The sequence below is a fragment of the Oreochromis aureus genome, linkage group 9 (genome assembly GCF_013358895.1).
Source record: "Oreochromis aureus strain Israel breed Guangdong linkage group 9, ZZ_aureus, whole genome shotgun sequence".
Taxonomy (NCBI): Eukaryota; Metazoa; Chordata; class Actinopteri; order Cichliformes; family Cichlidae; genus Oreochromis; species Oreochromis aureus.
The window spans coordinates 26,271,270-26,293,884 of NC_052950.1; the positions used below are offsets into that span (position 1 = coordinate 26,271,270).

At 41.2% G+C, this 22,615-nt stretch overlaps 1 protein-coding gene across 1 annotated transcript in view; it reads right to left on the reverse strand.

Annotated features, from left to right (window-relative positions):
• LOC116324436 (collagen alpha-1(XVIII) chain-like) overlaps positions 1-22,615 on the reverse strand; it is a 63,510-nt gene that overhangs the window by 28,039 nt on the left and 12,856 nt on the right. The window contains exons 3-5 of the mRNA XM_031745027.2: positions 1,558-1,805; positions 1,297-1,467; positions 485-616 (exon numbers count right to left, since the gene is read on the reverse strand). Of these exons, the coding sequence (XP_031600887.1) occupies positions 485-616; positions 1,297-1,467; positions 1,558-1,805 (551 nt within the window). The remainder of the gene's footprint in view (positions 1-484; positions 617-1,296; positions 1,468-1,557; positions 1,806-22,615) is intronic.

Genomic DNA, 22,615 nt, shown 5'->3' on the forward strand with positions numbered 1-22,615 from the left:
TCCACCCTTCAATATTTACTATTGTTTGATTTCTCATCTTTATAGGGAAAGAATTGGCAGCTGTAATCACAGGTGCACTCAGTTTAAATCATTCAAAATGAGACTACTAGCCCTGGTGCACATATGTAAGTAATATACAGCCTGTCATTTAGGAGCTCTCATAGGACAAAGAAGTGCTCATGAGTACACTCGGTCATTCATTTCTCGCCTCCCGTGGCAGTCGTAAAGCTGCCAACGAAGACTATTGTGTTCATGTCTCAGATGTAAAGTCGGCAACTGTCCAAACTCCACATTTGTTTCTGCGACTAGCCGTGGATTCAATATTCATTTCAAAGTCATTGATCCAAACCCACTGACGCTTGGGATGAGGAATAAACACAGCAGAAATACAGCTGTTGTACAGAGCAGACAAAAGACAGTGTAGGAAGTATCAAAGCGCTCATGTGGCTAGAAGGGACACAAACACGCACACATCGAGACTTACCACAAACCTCTGCAGGCCCGTACCCCCGGCATTCCCTACAAAGATCCCTGAGCTGGACTCGAAGGTCAGAGGCTGAGCGCTCCTGATGAAGGCAACCCGATGGTATTCCTCACAGTCCATGTAGAGGCGCACCTACGTGGTGGGACAAGTGCACATGCTTGAGCTTTAAAACCATAAGAAAAAAGGAAAATGTAATTGTATGGAATAGCTAGTCTGTGCAAACATCTTTATTCCGTGCATTTAGGCACACAGTAAGTGTATGTCTGAATTTTGTGACATAATACTCACATGTAAGGTCTGAAAACGAGAAAACTATTTATTTAGCAGCCTGTTGCCATGTTGGTGTTTTAAAACCACATATGACAAGACAGTAGCAACTTGCCAATCACAAGGTAGGCTGACCTAAAGAATATCACACTTTATCCATTCTTTGACTCTAATGCAGACTATAATTTACAAAAAGAGCATCACACTGTATAAAACAGGACTTTAAACTATAGATTGAGACCACAAACTCAGGAAAGTGTTTCCTGAGGTCACAGATAAAGATGCTGATTGGTCATTTTTCCATAAACTTTTATACCCTCAGACTTTGTTTTAGAAACACGAGTCACCCCCTGCTGGCCATAAGAAATAATGCGGGTTTCAGATGCTTGTGACTCACTTTTCAGACCTTGAAGGTATATCTACCTTTTCCACCACAAAGAAAGCAAGTCGAGGTTATGTTACAAATCAAGTTGCCAAATCCCACTTTAACATAGCATAGAGTACAACAACAGATAATTAGCACATTGAAGCACATCTTTAATCACCTCTGAACCCTGCACAGTGAGTGTAAACCTCGCCCATCTTCCTGTCAGGTCACCCATTTTGAATGAAGCAGCTTCCTGGGTGCGGCCTCTTGTTTCTGCGTCGGTGTAGTACAGTATGACTCTCTGGGAGCCATCCTCCACTTCAGACAAAGCCACACCTAACTGTACAATCTGAAGAACATAAAACATGTAGAGAAGCTTTAATATTTTCCTGGAAGGGAGCAAAAAACAAAGAAGAGATCAGGTAAACAGAGTCCTCACTTTCTGATATGCATCTGTGATGGCGAACAGCACGCCGCCTTGCCGGGTGGTTGGTTTGGCTGTGACTGTGATGGCGAAGTCATGATAGAACGGGTCGGGGATGAATGACTTTGTAAGCCGCCCCACGTTGGCCTCCGGGCCGAAGCTGTAAGCGGGGTAACCCTCGAAGCCTGTGACGAAGGAGACGGAGGGAGGGAGGGGAATGCCAATTAACTCTGTCAGGTCCAAGGCTCCCCGAGGACCACGGTCTGCAAAAGACGAACAGAAAGGAGGAAGAATCTTGTTAGGGGAGGGAAAAAATATAATACTCATCCAAAAAACCCCAAAACAAAACAAGAATTAACACAAACTGATGTCAGGGAATTCAGACCAGGACATTGTCCAAACATTGGACCAAACACAGAGACACTACCTGAGTCTAATTACTTCAGATAGAGGTAAGAGAGATCTGTGAGCAAATAACTGTGTTTATATACAAACACATACAAAAGCTCACAACACTGAAATTCATTCTCTAAACATTCATATACAAACGCTGATCAAAAACACTCACAAACATCACTGGAAATAATAACTGGCCTTTGAGATGAGACACTCCAGCTCTTGGCACCTAGCTCTTGACAAAATAATCAAGCTGCCATGTGTTATTTGGTGTGCTCTGTGTTTTGATGGGTGCTTGAAGGTGATGGAGTACACAGTCCATAGAGGGCAGGGGGCTAGTGGCAGTCTACAGCTCATATTTACTTCTAGGCCCCCCTAGTGGGTTAATCCAGCTTGGGGTCAGAGAGAAATGTTGCTCTAGAAATCCAAGCATTCCACAGCTGTGGACAGAGAGTGTAGGTGTGCTGCACTCCTCAAGTGTCATCTTTCGGCTGCCGAGACCACTGAAAAGATAAATGTATAAAAATGATAATTGATGTACAGAAAAGTCGTCCGTTTCAAGCCTTCTAACTTCTGTCTTGAAACATTTTGGAACCCATAAAGTTTGAGAAGGAGCTTCCATCCCAACCATCATTATCATCGCTGCACACTATGCATGCATGCACGACTCTGCCACAATGTGTGTGGTGACTAACCCCCCTCCCCACCAAATAACATGAAAACCCATTTAGCAAAAGCTCACAACGCTCTCCCTTTGTCACAAATGTGCAGGCCGTCTCCCCCACACCTGGTTCTCTTTAGTAGGAAGACCCTCGGAACAATCGTCTGTTCTTTCAGTGTGTATAGGCAGCGGGATATAGAGCCTGGGCATCTGGAAGGCATTAAGCAAAACTAATACACACATGCTGTGCAGTGGCAGCTCCTGTAAATTGGACGTACCGTGTGGCGTGTGTACGTCTGTGTGCAGGGGAGCGGCAAAGACAAAAGAGGGGGGAAAGAGAAAGAGAGGCCGAGACAGCGAGTGCAAGCATCGAGACTTCCACAAGCATGATGTGTGCGTGCCCGTGTGTGGCCAGTAAATCTCCCCGCTGGAGGCCAGGCACACTTCTTCCCCCTCCTTCATTAATTGGATTGAAACTGCTACAGACTGTGGCAATTAAAAAATAACAGTGAAGAGGAACCCACACCACGCTCCTGTGTAATGCCCACTGCAGCTAAGCTCTGTAATTTCACTACCAGGTTAGAGTTACTTTTACTGAAATGGGATACAAAAGGTGGTCTCCTCTTTTTTCCACCATTTCCTCAGAGATCTTTATCTGCACTGACAAGTCAAAATATGCCATTCCAGAATTTCTTGACTTTGTGTGAGTTGAAGATTGCAAAACTTAGCCGATTTTTCATACTATACTTTCATACTTTCAAGCTATGCCCTAAAAGATAACCTGCTTTATCATTATTGTACACTGGAGTTGTCATTAGGCAACCAGAAGACTAATGTCCATCTTTCATATACAGTCTATGATGTCATTGTAGTTTTATCATTACTAGATTCCTACATCAGCAAAGCCAAAAGGCATCCATCTAAGTAATCTGATTGCATTGTAATGTAAGATTGTTTGGAAGTGGAAGTGATGTACAAGAAGTGCATCCAAACTCACTAAACAATGTCAGCGTGTACAGCAGAGTAACTTAGTTGTAATGTTTTTTAAGAGGACTTTAACTCGGGAAGCTGTAATTATTAAGGTGATACATTTTAATTCAAGAAAGCTTAAACAAGCACTGAGAAATGTTTTCCAAGTATTCTTTGACCCATTTCTGATTCCAAAAAGATCCTTGGAATCAGAAAATCGGTGACTGGATTGTTGGCTGCTTCATCTCCAGACGTGAACATTGCTCTATATCTTCTCTCTGTTGTCAGCGGTTAAAGTTCGCCAAAGAACTGCTGCCAAAATTCCCACAGAGCTGCCTGTCACTCGCTGCGTCTTTTGCCCGAGAGTGACTTCACTGCAGATGTTCCTCCACTAGGTCAGACAGCTGGACAGATCACCATGGAAATGTGACTGCACTCGCTGTGTTAGCTCTAGTTCTCATGATGCAGCAGGACCCTGTGATTGTACTGTGTCATGCATGATCCCAGTGCCACATTTGTAAGCCGGCAGCTGATCGTGTCAAAGGAATATTCATATCTTACCACTGTGAATAAGGAAAGTAGAGCAGTGAAAATTTAAAACATCCCAGAGCAAAAAAAGATGTCAGCTACGAGAACCTTGTGACTAATTCCGGTCAGGGTGTGACTCTTCTCAGACTAATCTGCTTTGGCTCAGTCTGAGCACCATCTGCACTGGAACAGGGCACGAGAACGAGAGCAGAGGAAGGCTCAGGAGATACAGTGCAAGTCCTCCAGCTAGCTAGCATTCACAGTAATAACTTCAAGGTGTATAAATGAACTACAGTGCTGCCACATGACTGAGTCACTGAGGAATAGTACTGGATTTAGTCAGGTGAACTCCCTTTTCTTAAGAAAAAGGGAGGGAAGGAATTAGGAAGAAAATGAAAAGCAAAGCAAATGTTGTTAATTTCATAAGATACTGTTTGCTCACAGTGCTTCTAAACAACTGGGTTTAAATGTAAATAAAGTGACAGACTTTATATTATATTTCCAGTTTAGGATTTGTAAGGAGGCAGCACAGTGGTGTGGTGTTTAGCACTATTGCCTCACAATAAGAAGTTCTTGGGTTTGAATCCAGATGAACAGATGGATGGATGTCAGCAACAAGCAAATGCTTTTCTCTTCTATATGAAGAAAATTCACTACATTGAAAATCGTCTACAGATGGCTCGACTAATGGCAGCTTCAGAAGGCAGAAGGAATGGGAAAGGCTTCAATACTAAAGAAATCACTGTTTCAAGTGGAGGAAGCAAGGCTGAGGGACAGTGTGAATTACAACTCTCCAGTGTAGCCATATATTGTAAAACTAAAGTGTTCTTTCACAAGGAAATGAATGTGTAATCAAACGTGTGTGTTTGATGTGTGTGTATCTTTTCTGTGTGTTTACAGAGAAGCTTGTGTTTGACATGTCTGCTTTCTGTCCAAATGAGCAACACTCTATCCAAACACTGCTATCTCTGCAAGACAGAGAATGAGTCTGTCTCTGAATAGAAGAAAGTGTCTTAAAGAGTGACTTCAAATTCATGAGAAATGTTGGCATTTTCCACAGAATTATGGCCTGGATAGTAATGTCACATCGCTGGTGCAAGCCATACTTGCAAGGCAGCTGATTGTGTCTGATTTTTCTGCCATTTCAATGATATATCAACCTGACACAGATCATATTGAGGGAAATGTTGCAACACTTTCTGGAAAAACTGAAGAGTTCTGATTTCTTTGTTCTGGATTTTGGCTTCTTCTCCTACACCAGTGCTGATGTGGAGGTTCTGGGTGCAGTGCTGGTATACATGGTACAGAGCTTTGGTGCATAACAGTGATGCCACCAATGGATGTCCTTGTGGCGTGTTTGCAAAGGGGGAAAAAAAGGATGCATCCATTCTTTCATAACTTATAACTTGACTTATAAGTAACAAATCAATAACCAGCTACCCATCCATGGGTGACTCCAACTTCACCATCTTAAACAAGTTAACTAACTATTAGACACACATGAACGAGGTCTCCACTTGCTACAGGCTTTGGTTGGTGCATGCTTGCAGCAGATCTCCAGAGCAGGTGGAGGACTACTGTTGCCAGTTGCATTGCATGATTGTAAAGTGGCAATATGTCTGTGGCAAAAGAAACAAAAAAAGATAAGACATATGACTTCTTCCTCATAATTGTGTTTTAAGACACAGGACTCATAATAATCAGTAAGACAGTACCAAATTACACAGACTGAAAATGAAAATAAAGGCAACCCTACATGCATCTGCGCAACTAGTTTTCTTATCAGAGTAAAGCTCTCCCCATATTGGACCCAAAATAGAGCAATGCTTTAATAAATCACTTGAGTGTATATGTGGTTAGCTTGTCCATGTCCATGGTGATTGTTTTTGGTGTGTAAGAGATTAGAGGATGAAATATAATGGTTAAGAGGCCTTAGCTGATTTTCATACCAAATGTATAATCTGTATTTCAAAAGATAAAACTATTTATTATTGGCAGTTTATTTTATACGATCAGGAAAGTGGACAGTACATTAAAACAGAAAAATGGGGAGATAAGTGTTCATTTTAGCAAATATTTTTACATTAATAATGTTAAAATAATATAGTCTCTTATCCTAAGTCAATTTGCTGCTTGAATCGAAATATCCATGTCATGTCATGGAGATTTTAATATTTTAATATGGGGGCAGCATGGTGGCGCCGTGGTTAGCACCGTTGCCTCACAGCAAGAAATTCCTGGGGTCAAATCCACCATCTGGCCTGTGTGGAGTCTGCATCTTCTCCTTGTGTCTGCATTGGTTTGCTCGGCTGCTCCGGCTTCCTCCCACAGTCCAATGACATGCATGGGGTTAGGTTAATCGGTGATTATGAATTTGCCATAGTGCGAGTGAGTGAATGGTTGTCTGTCTCTCTGTCTTAGCCATGCGACAAGCAGGTGACCTGTCCACAATGAACCCCGCCTGTCACCCTACGGCAGCTACGGCCAGCCTATCCCCCGTGACCCTGAACTGGATAAGTGGAAGAAAATGGACTGATGGATGGAAATCAAAATATGCAAATAGGAGTCCATCTGAGTAAAAACAGATGAAATTAAACCACAGATCTCCGCAAAAGTGAGTGAAACACTCCAAGTAATGCTTTGTGCTTCTTTTTTTCTTAAACTGATGCCATCTGTTTAATAAATCACACATTTACACACAGACTCACATAATTATGTACAAATTTACATAAAGCCTGCTTTCACAGGGGTCAGGGCACTTCCATCACCCACAGCTAGACAAAAAACACTGGTATACTCTCACACTGACAAAATGCATTGTATGTCTGGTGGGTGTATGCACCTTCAAATGGATCTTTTTATTTTCTTAGGAGTCACAAAAATTTGGTGATGATGGATAAAGTCTGAATGATGCCAGTCAAAGTTACTCAGCTGTCAGTTAGTCTGCAGCAATTTGAAATGAGCTGTCACATCTGATCCAGGACTTTAGAATCTAATCAAACCATCAAACCACTCAAATCTTTTCACATACTATGTCAGGAACCTCACCAGATCAGACACATATTATATATGTGCACACAATCTTCTCTCAGCACAATAATCCCATGACAAATGACTCAAGCTTTATGCAACTATTTAGAGATGAAAGGCATTGCTGTTACACAGCAACTTCTCTGTGGCTTGGAGTCACACCACATCTCACAAAACACGCATCTCTCCCGGACTCGAGCTCGCCTTGAAATCATTTTAACCCTTCACTTTTCCCAGACACCTTTTAGCTTTAATGAGTCACACTGTTACTCAGAGAAAGGCTCATACAATCTCAGTGAGAGTCCTCTCTCGCCAGCAGAGTTTTAAACATTAAATATCTGATTTTCCTCTAAATGAAAGGAAGACAGCTGCTAACAATTTTGTCACCAGGCAACAAAAAATCTAGAGCCAAAAAATTATTAAAGTGAATGACGGCTAATTCAAAAGATATGAAATCAATTGCAGATATGCATGACTGGTAATTGTTGTAAAAGTTTGTTTGTCATATTTCCAGCTTTAGTGCTTGGGTTTGATTTAATGCTCAGATCAGATTGATTTGTGGTCATTGTCAGATTCCTGTGTTAACCAGTAACGGTCCTGAACTGACCAACACGAGCAACAAGACAACTATTCAGGCTTTATGCTGTTGTACAGACATAAATACACAGGTTAATGAAGCTTCAGTCAAAAAAAAGCTTCCAGTTGATGTGCAGCAGAAGCCATGGCAGAGAGGACGAGGATAGAGAAAGACAACCCTTTAATGAAGGCTTTTTTATGGAGCAATGGCTGCTTCTTCTGGATGGGTGTATGTGTGGATGCAGAGGGAGAAGCCAGGAGGGTTTGGATCATGATCTGATTGGCTTTGCTGAAACTGATTTCATCCAAAATTTAAGGATGTGAAGGAGCACTTAACTACATCTGTCTACATAAGTCTCCTGGCAAAGCTGTTTGGATAAGCGAGTGACATAAAAGTCAAATGAATTCTGATTTTCAGATTTAAAAAACATTTTGAAAAAGTGTCACATATAAGGATCAAATTCAAGCCCTAGAGAAACATTCTCTCTTTCTTTTTTATGGAATGTGACAGTTATTTAAAAACTTTTTAATTTGGAAAAGGGGTATATAAAATCCCCAGATAAACATGAATTCCCATTATTTTTCCACATACACTACAAGTGGTTGGGCCTCCTAGGTATAATGACGACCACCCACATGTAATGGATTTATATTCAGTTTCAGACAACTCGATCAGTTTCCTATGGGACAATCCTCACAATCTCATTTTGAAACGATGAGATGTTGATGAGAGCCAGTTAGCTCTGGTTGTTCCCGTCTTGTGTTTCCTTACAAGCAGGCTGCTCGGGATGTTGTGGTGGTCCTTGATAAAACCTAGATATCAGCTGTCAGCTGGTCTTTGTTTTTTCTGGCTATCCAATCCGACTGTAGCTGAAGGGCAACTCTAACCAAAGACTGAAAAAAGTGCAGATCTGTTACCATGACACTGAGTTCACTGATGCTGCTAAACACAACAAGGAGTACTATCACCAGACAGACAGCTGGAGCTCGTCAGAGGGAGTAGGAGCTTATTGGGGAGGTGGTTGATTGCTGATCCATCACTCATTGTCACAAATATAAAGTGCGGTTTGGCCACCTTTTTAGTCATGATTTCCCTCTCTGTCTTGCTAGATAAAAAAGTCAAATCTCACATCCTTTCATTCAAAAGTGTCACAATTTTTAAATGATGTCAGCCATGCTGTGAGCAATACAACATTTCTGAGACTACACAACACTGCCAGGTGTGAGACTAGGTCAGTGTCACTATTAAGAAAAACGCAGCAGAAATGAGAGTCAGTAGATCTTGTTTAGGGTGGTGTTGGAAATAAAGACACTTCTCACTCCTTTATCAACATCTGACACAGAGAATAGGCCTGCATGTGTGTGGAAGCGTGTCTCTCTTGATTTTAGACATTGCACTTTGCTTCTTGTAACATTTATGTTTGTTATCCTCACATCCTGTTGTTAATTCCACCAAATCTAATTGTCATGCTCGAATTATTTATTTTTAAAAGCTTTGTGACCTCCACATTCTCCCTCAAATCCCTTGAATGACACGCTCATGTTCTTGAGGGTTTATGCAACATAACTCTAAAGAATGAGGCAGAAATTGATAAGCGTGTCGTGGACATATGGCTGTCGTGTTCAAGGAGAAATGTGAGGTTCGTATGTCTCAGGAATGAAGTAGCACCTGCATGTGTGGCTCTCCTGTATGTTAGGAATGTGATGCTCAGAAAAAAGGAGGCCTGTGTGCACAGGAACAGACTAACGCACAAAGAATGCCTCAAAGTCAGCAAGCTACCAGATTTGCTCAATTCGGTGCGGCATTTCAGAGGAGGTTTATCCGAAACAGGCAGCTTGTGGTCGATACTGCATCTTTATTTATTGATCCCAGAGGGGAAACAGATTACACGGTGTTGCAAGCACCTCGCTGCAGCAACCGAACCACAAGCCACACATGGAGACAATACTGTGAAGATTATGATTTGTATGGGAAAATGTCTCCTACTGTTTAAAGTCTGGATTCACCCAAATATTGGGAAAAGGCTTTCAAATCCTATTTAGCCACAAAGATATAGGTTTGGTTTCTGTCTATTGTAGAGCCAAACCGAATCTTGTTTGATGCACTAAAACGAAGAAATGTGTTTCAGATTCAGTGTTCTGTAATCCCGTTTTCCTTCTGTACATTACTGCAGGTATAAAGTCAGGATTGCAACAGAATACTGTAAATTTCCCCTAGATAAACCATGAGGGAGCACAGTTACAATAGAGTCCTTCATATATTCAGAAAGGCAAACAGACATCACAGCCAAACGTGGTTTCCAAAGGGGGAATTTACCTCTTACAGCTTTAATGTACAGCAGAAGCATGAAAGGAGCTTGTTCCCAGCCCCCCCAAAATGTCAGGCTGACCAGGGAGTTTTCTTCATTTAAAGAGACTTTTGCAAAAGTTACCAACCTTTGCAAAAGACGAAATCACACAACATGAAAACTACTGAAAATGTGTAATATGTAACGTTTTGACTTTTTTCCAAGTTATGATGACAAGCAGTCGGCTCCAGCAGTCCTCAAAGTGGCAAGATATTTTCCACAATAAAGCCAACAATGAGTTCATGCTCTAATAGCCCCTGAAAAAAGGACATCAACAGCACAGCTGATTATCCTATAAAATGGAAACAGCTTTTACAGCCATTTAAATTTCAGCAGCTTGTAAGACGAACCAGATGGTTTACAGGAATCGGAATAAATCGTGGCATCCACGCTCATGGAAAGGAGCCATGTGTGTATCTACTGGTATTTTAATTATATATGAAAAAAACCTTTACACCGTTGCTTCCCTTATTAAGACTCCATTTGATCACTCTTATTACAGTTTTTCTCCATTGGTTTGGCTCATTTCTTGAAACAGAAATTACATTCTCAAAATAACATGGACAAACCTCCAAACCTCTTGGCAAATGTTCACAACAGAATGGCATTTCTCATTCATTTTATCAAATGGCAAATGCCTTAGTACATGTCTCAATTGTCTCAGTGCATCTTTGCAAATGATTAAGTACAAGTAGCCTACAGTTATACAGGTAGCCCACATTTAGCACATTTTCCAAATGAATAGATCTTGTAGATCTAAACTGATTAGTTGATTCTCAGTCTAATGATCATTCTCTCCAAAACATGTCAGCATGATTTCATTGTATAAGTACTCGCATGCACAACTGTCTGTTCAATTGTCAAAATTGGTCAAGAACATAATACCATGAATACCATATATGAATTTCTTTGAATATTTGATAAATTGATGACAGTCATTGACAGTCAGGTGAAACTAGGCTAACGAAGGGGGAGTGTCACACACAGGTGTGTTCCATGATTGTGTGCTGCCAAACACAGATATATAGAGCTTGACCAGAGCCAGTCCGATCTCTGAACATGGATAGACAAGGCCAAGCAAATGGACAAGGGGAAGTTCTCCCTCAAGGAAGAGGAGGAAGAAGAAGAGGAGGACTGAGAATGCGTGGTGGAGGAATAGGGGGAAGAGGCCGAGGTGCGTGAAGACACTGTGCTGTCCCGAATGAAATTCGGGCCACAATTATAGACCATGTCATAAACCATGGCCTCACAATGGCAGAGGCAGGTCGTTGAGAGCAGCCTAATGTGCCTCGCTCTACAGTCTCCTCCATCATCCAAACCTTTCGCAGGGAAAACGGGTATGTACTCTATGTAATCTATGATGGAATTATATGTTGTATAGGACAGGGCACTGTGCGTGAGGCAAAAAATGTATAACTTACTGTAGAGATTTTGTGTGCATCTGCCTACAGTAGTAGGTCTATACTAGCAGGTGGAGAGGACTAGTGGAATGTTGTGATACTAAATATGATAAGAAAGATATTGGACAAAGTACTGTAAACTATGGAATTACATAATTCATACAGTTTAGAGTGGTATTCCAGTCACTGCAATGTTGCATTAGGATTGTGGTGAAGTTACTGTGAGTAAAACAATAATACAATTACACTGGTAACTTACTGTATTCTGTTCTATGTGTAGGATTGGACGACAACCTTGCGTGGGTGGCAGAGGAAAACTGCTCAATGAACAACAGGAAAGAGAGATTTGTAACATGGTGATGGCAAATAATGCCATCACATTGAGACAGATCCGTGATGCCATCCTTCAGGACAATCATATATTCCAGAATATAAACACAATAAGCATCTCCACAATAGACCGGGTTTTGAAGAAGCATCAGATGACAATGAAACAAATCTACAGGGTACCATTTGAGAGGAACTCTGACAGAGTGAAGGAGCTGCGCTACCAGTATGTGAATGTAAGTCAGTTACTGGTTGTCTCTCATTATAACCCTACCTGTAATCACAGTAAGCAGTAGTTCACTTATTTGGTTTCAATACCTCCTTTACCTGATTTCAGAATCAGTATTTGCTGCATCTGACTTCAACAATTTCAACAGAAAACTGCAGTTTACTGTATGATACAATTCTCATTATAATCCTTATTTTGTTGTCTCCCAATCAAATCTATCTAATACTGTAGGTTTTACTGTAACATCTCAGTGAGTCATCAGTATTTCCCACTCCCCTTTCTCTCAAATACCCCTGCAGTACTTCCTCATAGGCCGATCACTAGTTTAGAACCACTGGAGTAGTGGCCTGTAGTATATTGAACCTGTGGGGGAGAACATGTAATTGTCTAACTGTAGTATATGACTCTTCCGTATGACTGATTTTGTTCTTTACTCTATTTTAGAGAATAATGGCATTGGAAGGACATGAGACCCCTCACATCCTGGTGTTCGTGGATGAAGCTGGCTTCAACCTGGCCAAGGGCCGAAGACGTGGCCGTAATATTATTGGCCACAGTGGATGTCCCAGGTCAGCGAGGGGGCAATATAACTGTGTGCTGCCATTTCTGAAAATGGTGTGGCCACTCACATCCCCAGTCTTGGCCCATACAACACACACAAGCTCCTCATCATCTTGGATCACCTTTATACCGATTTTTATCCCTGAAAATGAGAGAGGTCTCATAGGGCCTCACCAACCCATTTATGTAATTGTGTGGGACAATGTCAATTTCCACCATAGCCCACTCATTAGCGGCTGGTTTACAATGCATCCAAGGATGGTCATGGGGTTCCTACCACCTTACTCTCCTTTCCTCAATCCGATAGAGGAGTTTTTCTCTGCTTGGAGGTGGAGAGTGTATGAGCATCATGCTCAGGATCAGCCGTCCCTGCTCCATGCTATGGACGCAGCGTGTGACAACATTACAGGAGATCAACGCAGGGGATGGTTGCGGCATGCACGCCGTTTCTTCCCTCGTTGCATCGCAAGAGAAAGTATCCGCTGTGATGTGGACGAGAATCTGTGGCCAGACGGACAACAGCGTGTAAATAATCAGGAGGGTGAAGACAGTGGACAAGAGCAGGAGAATGAGTACAGCGACCACTGAATAAGTCCTTGTTTTTTGATTTTGTGTTCATACAATTTACTATAATGTACATTTTCTTTTTACATATGAAACTTTCTTTGTGTGTGAATATAAAATGGTTATAATTTCCTTGGTAGTGTGAGTGCAGTCTGTGATGTCAAACCTTGGAGGCTACTCTTTTCTGTTATATATTGTTGGTCCTCTGCCATAGTGACAAAACATCTAAACATTTCGTATGGCAGTACTCACACAATGCCAAAGGGACGATGCATTTTGGGGGCACTGACTATTCAGATTAGCAAGAAATGTAGTTTTGAGACATGAATGAACTGTTTTAGGAGAGATATGAGCTTTTGCAGGTGGACCACGTTGTTGTGATCAACCATCCAGGTTTATTTTGACAAAAGCACCACGAATGATGAGAAATGAGAGATGAGTGTCGAGAAATGAGCCAAAGCTATTGAGAAGGATCTTTGCCATTTTGGAGACACTGACTGTTTAGATGAGAAAGGGATTTAGATCGAAGCCTGAGTGAACAGTTTTGGAAGAGAGATGAGCTTTTGCAGGTGAGCTATAGTGTTGTGCTAAACTGTAAGAGTGTTTTGCCAAATGATCTTAGAGTTTTGAGGATGTAATTTCTGTTTCAAGAAATGAGCCAAACCAATGGAGAAAAACTAACATACAGGACTATATAGTGGAGCCAGCCTCCACCAGACAAGTGAGAGAATAGACAACAAAATTAAGTGATTTCCTGTTCAAACTTTTGGAAACTTTTGAAATAACAGAGGAAACAGGATGCAACACACGTTGCCTGATATTGAGTAAATGAGCTGCAATTCCCTATCAATGGCTGATTACATGCACAAAGCTGTGCAGGAAATAAACTTCAGTAATCCAGCTGGAGAAGGGGGGGAAAGGACCTGCCTACACAAATTTACTGTTACCAGTAACGTCACCGGCAATCGCATCCAAATATTGTGTGCAGGATTTCATAACAAATCATTTTCCATGACCCATTATCTTCTTGGCTCAGCATCCAAAACAAAACCTCTGCCCACATCCTCAAATAAGTCCTGCTCAGAGCTTTGGTCATCACTGGTACTTCGGTTTTGTCTGAACGGTCTCGGTATGCAGGCATAAGCTGCTAGTTCCGTTGAGTGATAAAGGAAAATCCATCCTTCTTTTTTTCTGCTTATCCAATTCAGGATCATGGTTGGCTGGAGCCTATACCAGCTGTCATAGGGCAAGAGATACGTACTGGACAGGTCGTCAGTCTATTGAGGGACTAACACAGAGACAGATAACCATTCAAATTCACACCTTTGGCTGATTTAGAATTACTGATTAACATAACATGAATGTTTTTGGACTGTGGGAGGAAGCCAGAACCCACGCAAACATGGGGAGAAAACACAAACACCACACAGAAAGGCCCCGGCCTTCCAGTAAATTCAAACACAACACTGTGCCATTAAAGGATAAATAAAAGAAAATGCAATTAGTTCATTCGGCAAAGGACAATGAACCCTAAACCAGAAAGGTTTTCAAGGAAATTCCACAGTAGTCAAACATAATATAATACTGCCAGGGGGGAAATAGGCTGGATGGAGAGCTAATGATAAGTGGATTTGGTCACATACAGTAATACAGATCGTTAATTTCAGTTTAGTTAGTTTCAGAAGACTGGAAACACAGTGTTTTAGAACCAGTTTTGTTTGTTCAGTGATGATGACTGTTGTTGAGTGCAGGGGCAGCTTCATCTGAAAATCTACAGTAAACAATTCCAAAACTGACAACTCTTTTTAACACATTTATCTAGCCACAGTTAGTATAATGCAACCTTGAAATTAACTGAAAAGTGTTGCAGTTTTGTTTGAAAAACGTTGTTTTTGTTGCCAGTGAACAAAAATTTGCGATCCAAGAAATGACTCGCTGTACCTACCGCAGCAAAATTAGGCAACACGTTCTCTCTGAACCCCGTTGATGCCATCTGCAGTATTAAAACCACCAAGCTGCGATTCATTATTACAGAGACTACACACCATGATGCTTTTCCGCTTGCCTGAAAGCTTTATGAAGACAATTGTCAGCGCAGGTGAAAAGTGTCCAGTTTGTGGACCTCACCTCAGTTTTACACAGAGTTTAAAATGAGAAAATAAGCTGCGACAGTGAATGCATTACTAGAGTGAAATCTTGTTTTAACAAGTTTTTTTAAAAAGCCCACACTTTGCACATGGATACAACAGGAGCCTTATGTCTGTTTGGTAAAGTGAGGTCTGGAGTCAGCGTAAAAGGCGCTGAGGAGTGAGCGGAGCGCATTCTTGTGTTTCATCCAAAATTCATCTCGGGGAGCAGGGCATTGAGGCAGACCAGCTTCTCCTCGGCCGGTGGTCTTTGTGGACTATGGCCCACTTAATATATGTTAATGTATACAGCGGAAAGCTGTTAAAGATGCACTGACTTAGGTTTTTTGATCACCTCTTTGATCAACGCACCACCCGTAAATTGCTCAGTTTGTACGCTGTTTGCATTAGCATAAAACTGCAGAGGATGTGGACATGAGTCAAATGGGTTATGCACATTACAAAGTAACCACCGGATCCATTAAATATTCACAAAGCACACAAATAGCTGGCTGTTAGGATGCATTACGGAAGCTAAAGTGCAAATTTTTTGCCCTTTAGTCTCCCCAAAAGAAAGCAATAATTAAAAATCACGTCAACATCCATCCAGAAGAAGCTGTGCTGCAGACTGGCCGATGCTTAAGTGGAGTTTAGTGGAAACACTGCTGCATGTTTTACAAAAGGTTAAAAGGTCTAAGTGTGACTAAACAAGACTGTGGAAGAGGTGCATGCAGTGCTTTCTTAATGAAAACAGGGTAAAGCATCTTGGAGGAGGGGGGGTCATGAAGGTTAAAGCAGAATGTGCTTACAAGGTCACGATTCATGAGATTTTAGACTTTAAAAACCTTGTTTTTCCTATAATAATGTTAAATTAGCCAACATTAGAGTTGAAAGCTAAGAAACCTCTTTGGCTCTGTAATACAAGAATTGAGAGTGTCCTGCAGATCGGGACCTGTTTTGGTCAGAGCATGAACCAGTGACTCAAGGCTCTGGAGTGTTCCCTTTTTAAGTCAAAAGACATGACAGGAGCTGGGTCACTGATAAGGGTCTTTTTTCTCCATGCCTGTACAAGCTGGCAGATCCGGGGCTGCAGAGAGCCAAAAGACAAATAGTTGAGCCAGTCAGGTTAGCAGTGCCAAGTACTCCCTGTCTCAGCTGTAACACACATGCATGCAAAAACTCTGCGGCCACCTCCCTGCTGCTTCAGAGTTTTTTTTTATCTTAAATCTTAACATGGGGCACCAACTTGGCAGCACTGGCAAGAGAACAGTATCAGCTTTGTAAAGTGAAATATTTCATGAATTTCTCCCTCACTTTTTCACTTAAAGCCCCGGAGGTCAGGTCAGTTTTTAGTGAAACGCCAGGGTTACATGCTGTGTTGAGAAGCATGTTTTTGTTTTAAAAGACATGAAAAGTCCAAATTTGACTTCCTAGAGAAAAAATGATGACTCCTTATTCAATGTAAAAACAGCCTTTGTGTGAGTGATATTCAAGTACTGTTCACAACAGTCAAATTCATTACCCTCTCTTTACATATTTGTCTGACTGAAAATGCCAAAAACAGCCAGGAGAGAGATAATGTTCCCGACAAGCAGTCTTGCCAAATTTTAAGGTTGCTTATTTAAGAAAATGTTCTGAATCATTAAAAATCCTCAATAGCTGGAATGATATTTTACGCTGATAACACATGGTGGCAAATAAATTCTATGAGAAATAAAAACCTATCACAATATTGGGAGTGAGACAGGAGGACCAAATACAACAGAACCTCGTCTGGCTTTTTCCACACACGGCATTGATATCCACCAGAATGACATGAAGGCATTTAGACTTCATTAAAAGTTGACATAGCACATAGCAACACTGCAATCAAAGAAAGCTTGACTTGAGTATTAAACTTTTGTCTTGTCCTGTCTTTGCTTCACGAAGAAATTTGGTAGGAATAGACTTTAAGTTAATTAGAGCAACTACAGTCTGATGTTAAAAGCGGATGTCTGCAGGGTTCAAATGTCACGGGGCTCCGTGTAAATGGCATGTTGTTTCGGCTTACCCCAAGCTGTGTTTAACCAGCTGTAGAAACTGCACTCTGACCAACGTGTCAGAAAAATGATGGGCCAACTAAAATAATAAAATAAACTGTCAATTTTTGGCAGCTTTCCCCCAGATTGTCTACTCTTCAGTGCAAGGATTACCTTTGGAGAGACTTTCCAAAGTATCACACATCATGAATAAAGCAGGAAGAATGATGTATTAGTTGTTTCTCAAATGAAATGTGAATGAAGGAGCAAAAGCAGGAGAAAGAAAAATACGAATGAAGACAGGGAGTGATAAGAATGGATAAGATGGAGGTGATCGATCATCAGTTCAAAGAAACCAAAGAGAAGCTAAAAGGCTTCTTTCCCACTTAATCACCTGCAGCCTATTGCCATGGCTGTGGTTTGTCTCGCCTCCTGTCAGAAGAGAAAAGCAAGAATTGGACACAAGGAATGGAAAAATGCTCGCTGGTTAAGTGACTGCGATGGAAATACAGAGTAAGACATACTACAAACTCAGAAGGATCAACATCTGCAACTGAACACAGCCCTGTGACCTTTTCATCTTCATCCATATCAGCTCCTCAAGCCATAAAGAAATCCCTTAAGAAGCCTTTTCCTTGTTTTCCAGGGATGAAGGCCAAGGCTCTGTAGGCAGGCTAAGGTTTGTATTCATCACACAGGAGACACTCATGTAGCTTATCCAAAGTGTTCCTGCAGAGGGAGGATGTCGGGGGGTGGGGAGGTCTGAGCGATACCATCTGCTTTAGCTCTGCAGCGTGAGTTGTTCGCTACAGTTTGAAGAACGGGCCGTCGGCCAATCCACTTGCAGTCGAGTCCATTCACTGACATAAGTGTGGCTGTATCCAGCGGCGCCAGTGGACTGTCACAGTTTAAAGACTCTTGACCATCCCAGCGACCCTGATGACCTTGTGTTTATTCAGTTATTTACACTCCATTCACAGACTTGCAGAGCTGCAGTTTTAGTAAGCAGAACCCTTAAGAGGTTCCTGTTTGTCATACAAACAAGGGCAAAAAAAGACAGTGTTTGTCATGCAAAAGGCTTTGTATATGACATAAAGAATAAATAGATAATAATAATAAATAATTTTTGGACTTCATGGGTGCTGCTGGATTTAGCATCTGCCAGGAGAGTATAACCTGTCTGAATGAATGGGCATCTGTGAAAGAGGTGTATGTGAGCAACCCACAAACCTTGGTCTCGGGGTGTTTATTTGTGAACTCAAGGTCCTAGCATGGTACAACACAGATAGCTTGTAGGTTCTACGCAGAGCTTTGCAGACCCACGTTTATATATTGTAGCCATTTACTGTCATCTCAAGGCTGTATCAAAAATGCAGACTAGTCTTTCAGGTTAGGTCCTGCCTACTCCTTTGTAAACCCTGCAACTTCTTTTTAATCAATTTGAACACACTGCTTTTTGGAGGGCTGAATGCAAGTGTCTCTCTCTAGCTTCTGAGTGGTTCTGAGTTCCCATATGCCTTCTCTCTGCATTACCAATGAGCTAAGATCCCCTGTAAACAGACACAAAGTGAATCCGCAGTCAGTTAAGGGAATTGTGGTTTATCAGCATGTACAGATATGGTCACTTTAGCAAGGTCCTCACAGAAATGATTTTCCTAGTTTGTTGTAAAGAAATCTGACTGGTCTCAGCCAACACCTTTAAAATGAACTGGAGGACGTCATCAATGAGTCCCCTTCTGGGTCAAGAGTTGATTTATTGCATGAAACCCTTTTTATTTCCACATTACTGTAACTAGTTTAGCTTGGTTCTTCCACAGCTCTCCCTCAGAAATCTGCAAAGTTTTCAAAGTTATTGTGTTTGATTTGAGCATTTGCAATTATTCCACTAATTTGTAGCCAATGTTTCAATGTGTGCAACAAATTCTCAGACAAAGCTATTCAGGTGGCTCTTTCCTCTTTGCTCAGTTGCTAATCTCTTATTAAGTCTACAGTAGAAAGCACCACACCAAAGATCCACTGTGGATCAAAAGAAGGGTTTCAGAGCAAACAACTATGCAGCTGTTTTGCATCCCAACAGTTGCTAAATTGGGTCAAAATGCAGTCCAGGTTCATCCTGGGGAGGAAGTGACCCCAATCCTTGACCCCAGTGTCTTACAATAACCGAGAACACTCAGCAGCTGTTAGCATCATTTGTCAGGTCAAAAGCAGGTCGAGCTCATTGGCTTGTTATTTTAGTGTATTTCCACTTTTCTCCTAAATGTTAAGGGTTTCTGAGGGCAGGATGAGACAAAGAGTGAATAACATGTGAGTAAAAGGTGTAGAAATAAGGCTTCAATCTTGCAGTTTTGTTCCCCTTATTTCCCAGGTTTGAAAGAATGAACAACAGATTGCCTGCTCTTCTTCACCTTTGATACTGTGTATGTAAGAGAACACAGATTTTGTCATGTTTCGCTGTGTGGCAGGCAGGGATTGGACCCAAACGCAAACTCACGGGGACTGAACTTGAACTCAAAAGCACAGCTTTATTGCTGGAAACAGATCACAAACAATACAAAACTAAACTGGGAAAACTAATCATAATGCATACCAGGAGACACAGGGAGAATCACACACAGCATGAGGGAGAACGCGACACCGAACTGAGGGAGACGCAGACCTAAATACACAGAGGGTTAACGAGGGAAGTGGGAGCACACGAGGAACACAGGTGACGCTGATAATCATAACAAGACAAGGCAGGAGTAAACGCAACACTGACGGGAGACTGTCAAAGTAAAACAGGAAGTACAGAGGTTCAGACAGGAGGAGAGAGAGCACGGGGAGAGCACAGACATAACGGGCTGGGGAAAACATGGAATAAAACACAAGGAGAGACGAGGGCTCACAGATACACAGAGGGGCACACAGGGGGTAAGAGTCACAAGGGGGAAAACACATAAGGAACAACGTAACAGGGCAGGAACCATGGCCTAAATACAGAACAACATACCAAAAATACAAGAGAACCAAGAATGCTGGGCCAACATGGCCCAGGATCATGACAGATTTGGGATTTTGTGTAAAATAAGCTCATAACCACCGTCCCAGCACTGCAGGTGCAACCAGTGGCTACACTAAATCAGTCAAGCTCCTGAAATACCCGAGAGCCTGTATCGCATCTGCTTCAGCTGATCGTCAGCAAGATGGATACATTGGCTCTGTTTTTACAGCCAAGGCTATAGCTTTGGACACATTTTATGTTCCATATTATCAGTGTGTCCATGATAATCCACCGAGACCTTCGGTATCTCAATAAGGTCTCAATAAAAAAAGAAGAAGAAGAAAAAGAAAAAAACCTGACAGATTTAAAGAGAATACAATGGATGCTAATGCAACAGATGGAAAGACTAATGTAGATCAGAGCCATGACATCTTCACCTAACCCTTTTGACAGTTTTAGGATAAAAAGGGAAAAAAGGAGGACAAAAGGTTTTAATTTTACATGGAAAACCTGTAAATCCATTTTATAAAATGAAATTAGCATATATTCTTTTTTCAAATAAACTTAAATCTTATAATGAATATTTGGTAAAACATTTATAATGAGTAGCTTTCTACCTGCTAGAGAGTTTGGAAAAAAATACAGTGCACATAGTTTACCATATGGGGACTTTTTTGTCTTGAAAGGGAAATCAAATCCCCAAAATGTAACTTTGTGTCCCTAAAACAACTATTTCACCTCTCTAATAAAGAGTCTTAGACTTGCCAGATGAATCCAGTTGACTTACGGAGCCATTGTTAAAGTAACCTAATCCAAAAGCAAATGTTACAACTGAGCCTTAGTTCAGCAAAGCTGTGTGTGCTAACTGTGTGTACTTTTGCATGGGTGTAAAGCTTTCCAGAATTAGAAACTGGCCTCTCTCCTTACTGACAGTCACTCTATAACAGAGGAGGTTGCACATAGCTGTTAAAAGCCAGAAAAATCCTCAAGTGCTTGCTGGCCCTCTGACAAGGTCTTTAATCCTAACATCTGACCTGGACGTGACTTCCTCATCCAAGACTAACTGACAGCATGACGATGTTGTGTGATTTGCACATACAGAGTCTTGAAAAAAACAAATCTTCAGGATTTCAGGCTTTATGTTGTGATTCATCATGGAATGGGACTTTGCAATGTCAGTGTTTGACATATTGGAAGATTAAGTTGTCAACTTTGTTTTGATTTTACCGCCAGCCATTGCTATAAATAATCACAGGTGTATTTCTCCCTAGATTCCAAGTGCAAGGCAAAATGAAGGTGAAAATAAGTATTCAATGCCTTTTGTTTGTCAGCAAGCTTATGCAAAAACTAAAGAGCCATAATTTGTGAGATTTGTTCGAGATGTGGAACATGGGCAAAGGAAGAAACCATTTAATTTTGGTGTGGATCCAGATTGCTTTGTTTAAAACTGACAGGATATGGCATTAGCCTTGGCAGAGGATGACAACTCTGAGTGCCCTTCAAACTGCTTCAGTCTTTCATGGAGCAGTTTACTCCATGAAATGTATATAAATATAGGTTAGTAAAGCAAATTGGTTTCAGCCCCTCTGCCTTGTACTGACGCTACATACAAATTGGTAACAAATGTTGAAAATCCAAAACACCTGTCAGGATAGTTTGGGATGAGCAGCGGCCATATGAAATCACGAAGATTTTGCTGCTATATGACTATACAGCTCTTATTATGGGATGCTTTTATGAGATGCTTTGATGTAGTTCTTTTGTTCTTCCAGTCAGAACAAAAAAGGAATGAGAGTTTTAAATAGGTTTGATCTGATGAGAAAGCTCTCAGTGATAATAAAAGAGTGTATGAAACAACTGTAGCCATTTATTATTATTATTTCATCCATTCTTATCACTTAGCTGTGACTAAACAATCCATCATGTATCTCTGATGCCCTATGACGGTCCAAGAGAAAGACTAGCCTAAAAAAATGTTCTGTGATCTCTCTCTGCCTGGCTATGAACAATAAAATTGTCAAGTAACCCTCAAGTACACAAAAGAAGACTTCATATATTAGGATAGGGGCTCAGTATGAGTTGCCAGACTTGAGACCTTGGTATGAGGAAAGTAAGGAGAATGAAAGGAAACTTAAATTTCTTATGGCTCAAATATATGGTGTGATATTTCCAGAGCCTGAAAAGAGCCAAGACCTTGTCCTTTGGATCAAATAGTTGATTTCCAAGCAGAAGCTTTGAAAAATTGTGTTTTTGATTACAGTTCAGTCAGAACAATGCGAAGGATTTTACTTCCTCTTTGAAACATTGGAGAAAGACATATTTGCTCAATCTCTACAGAATGAGAGGAAATCAGAAAAATA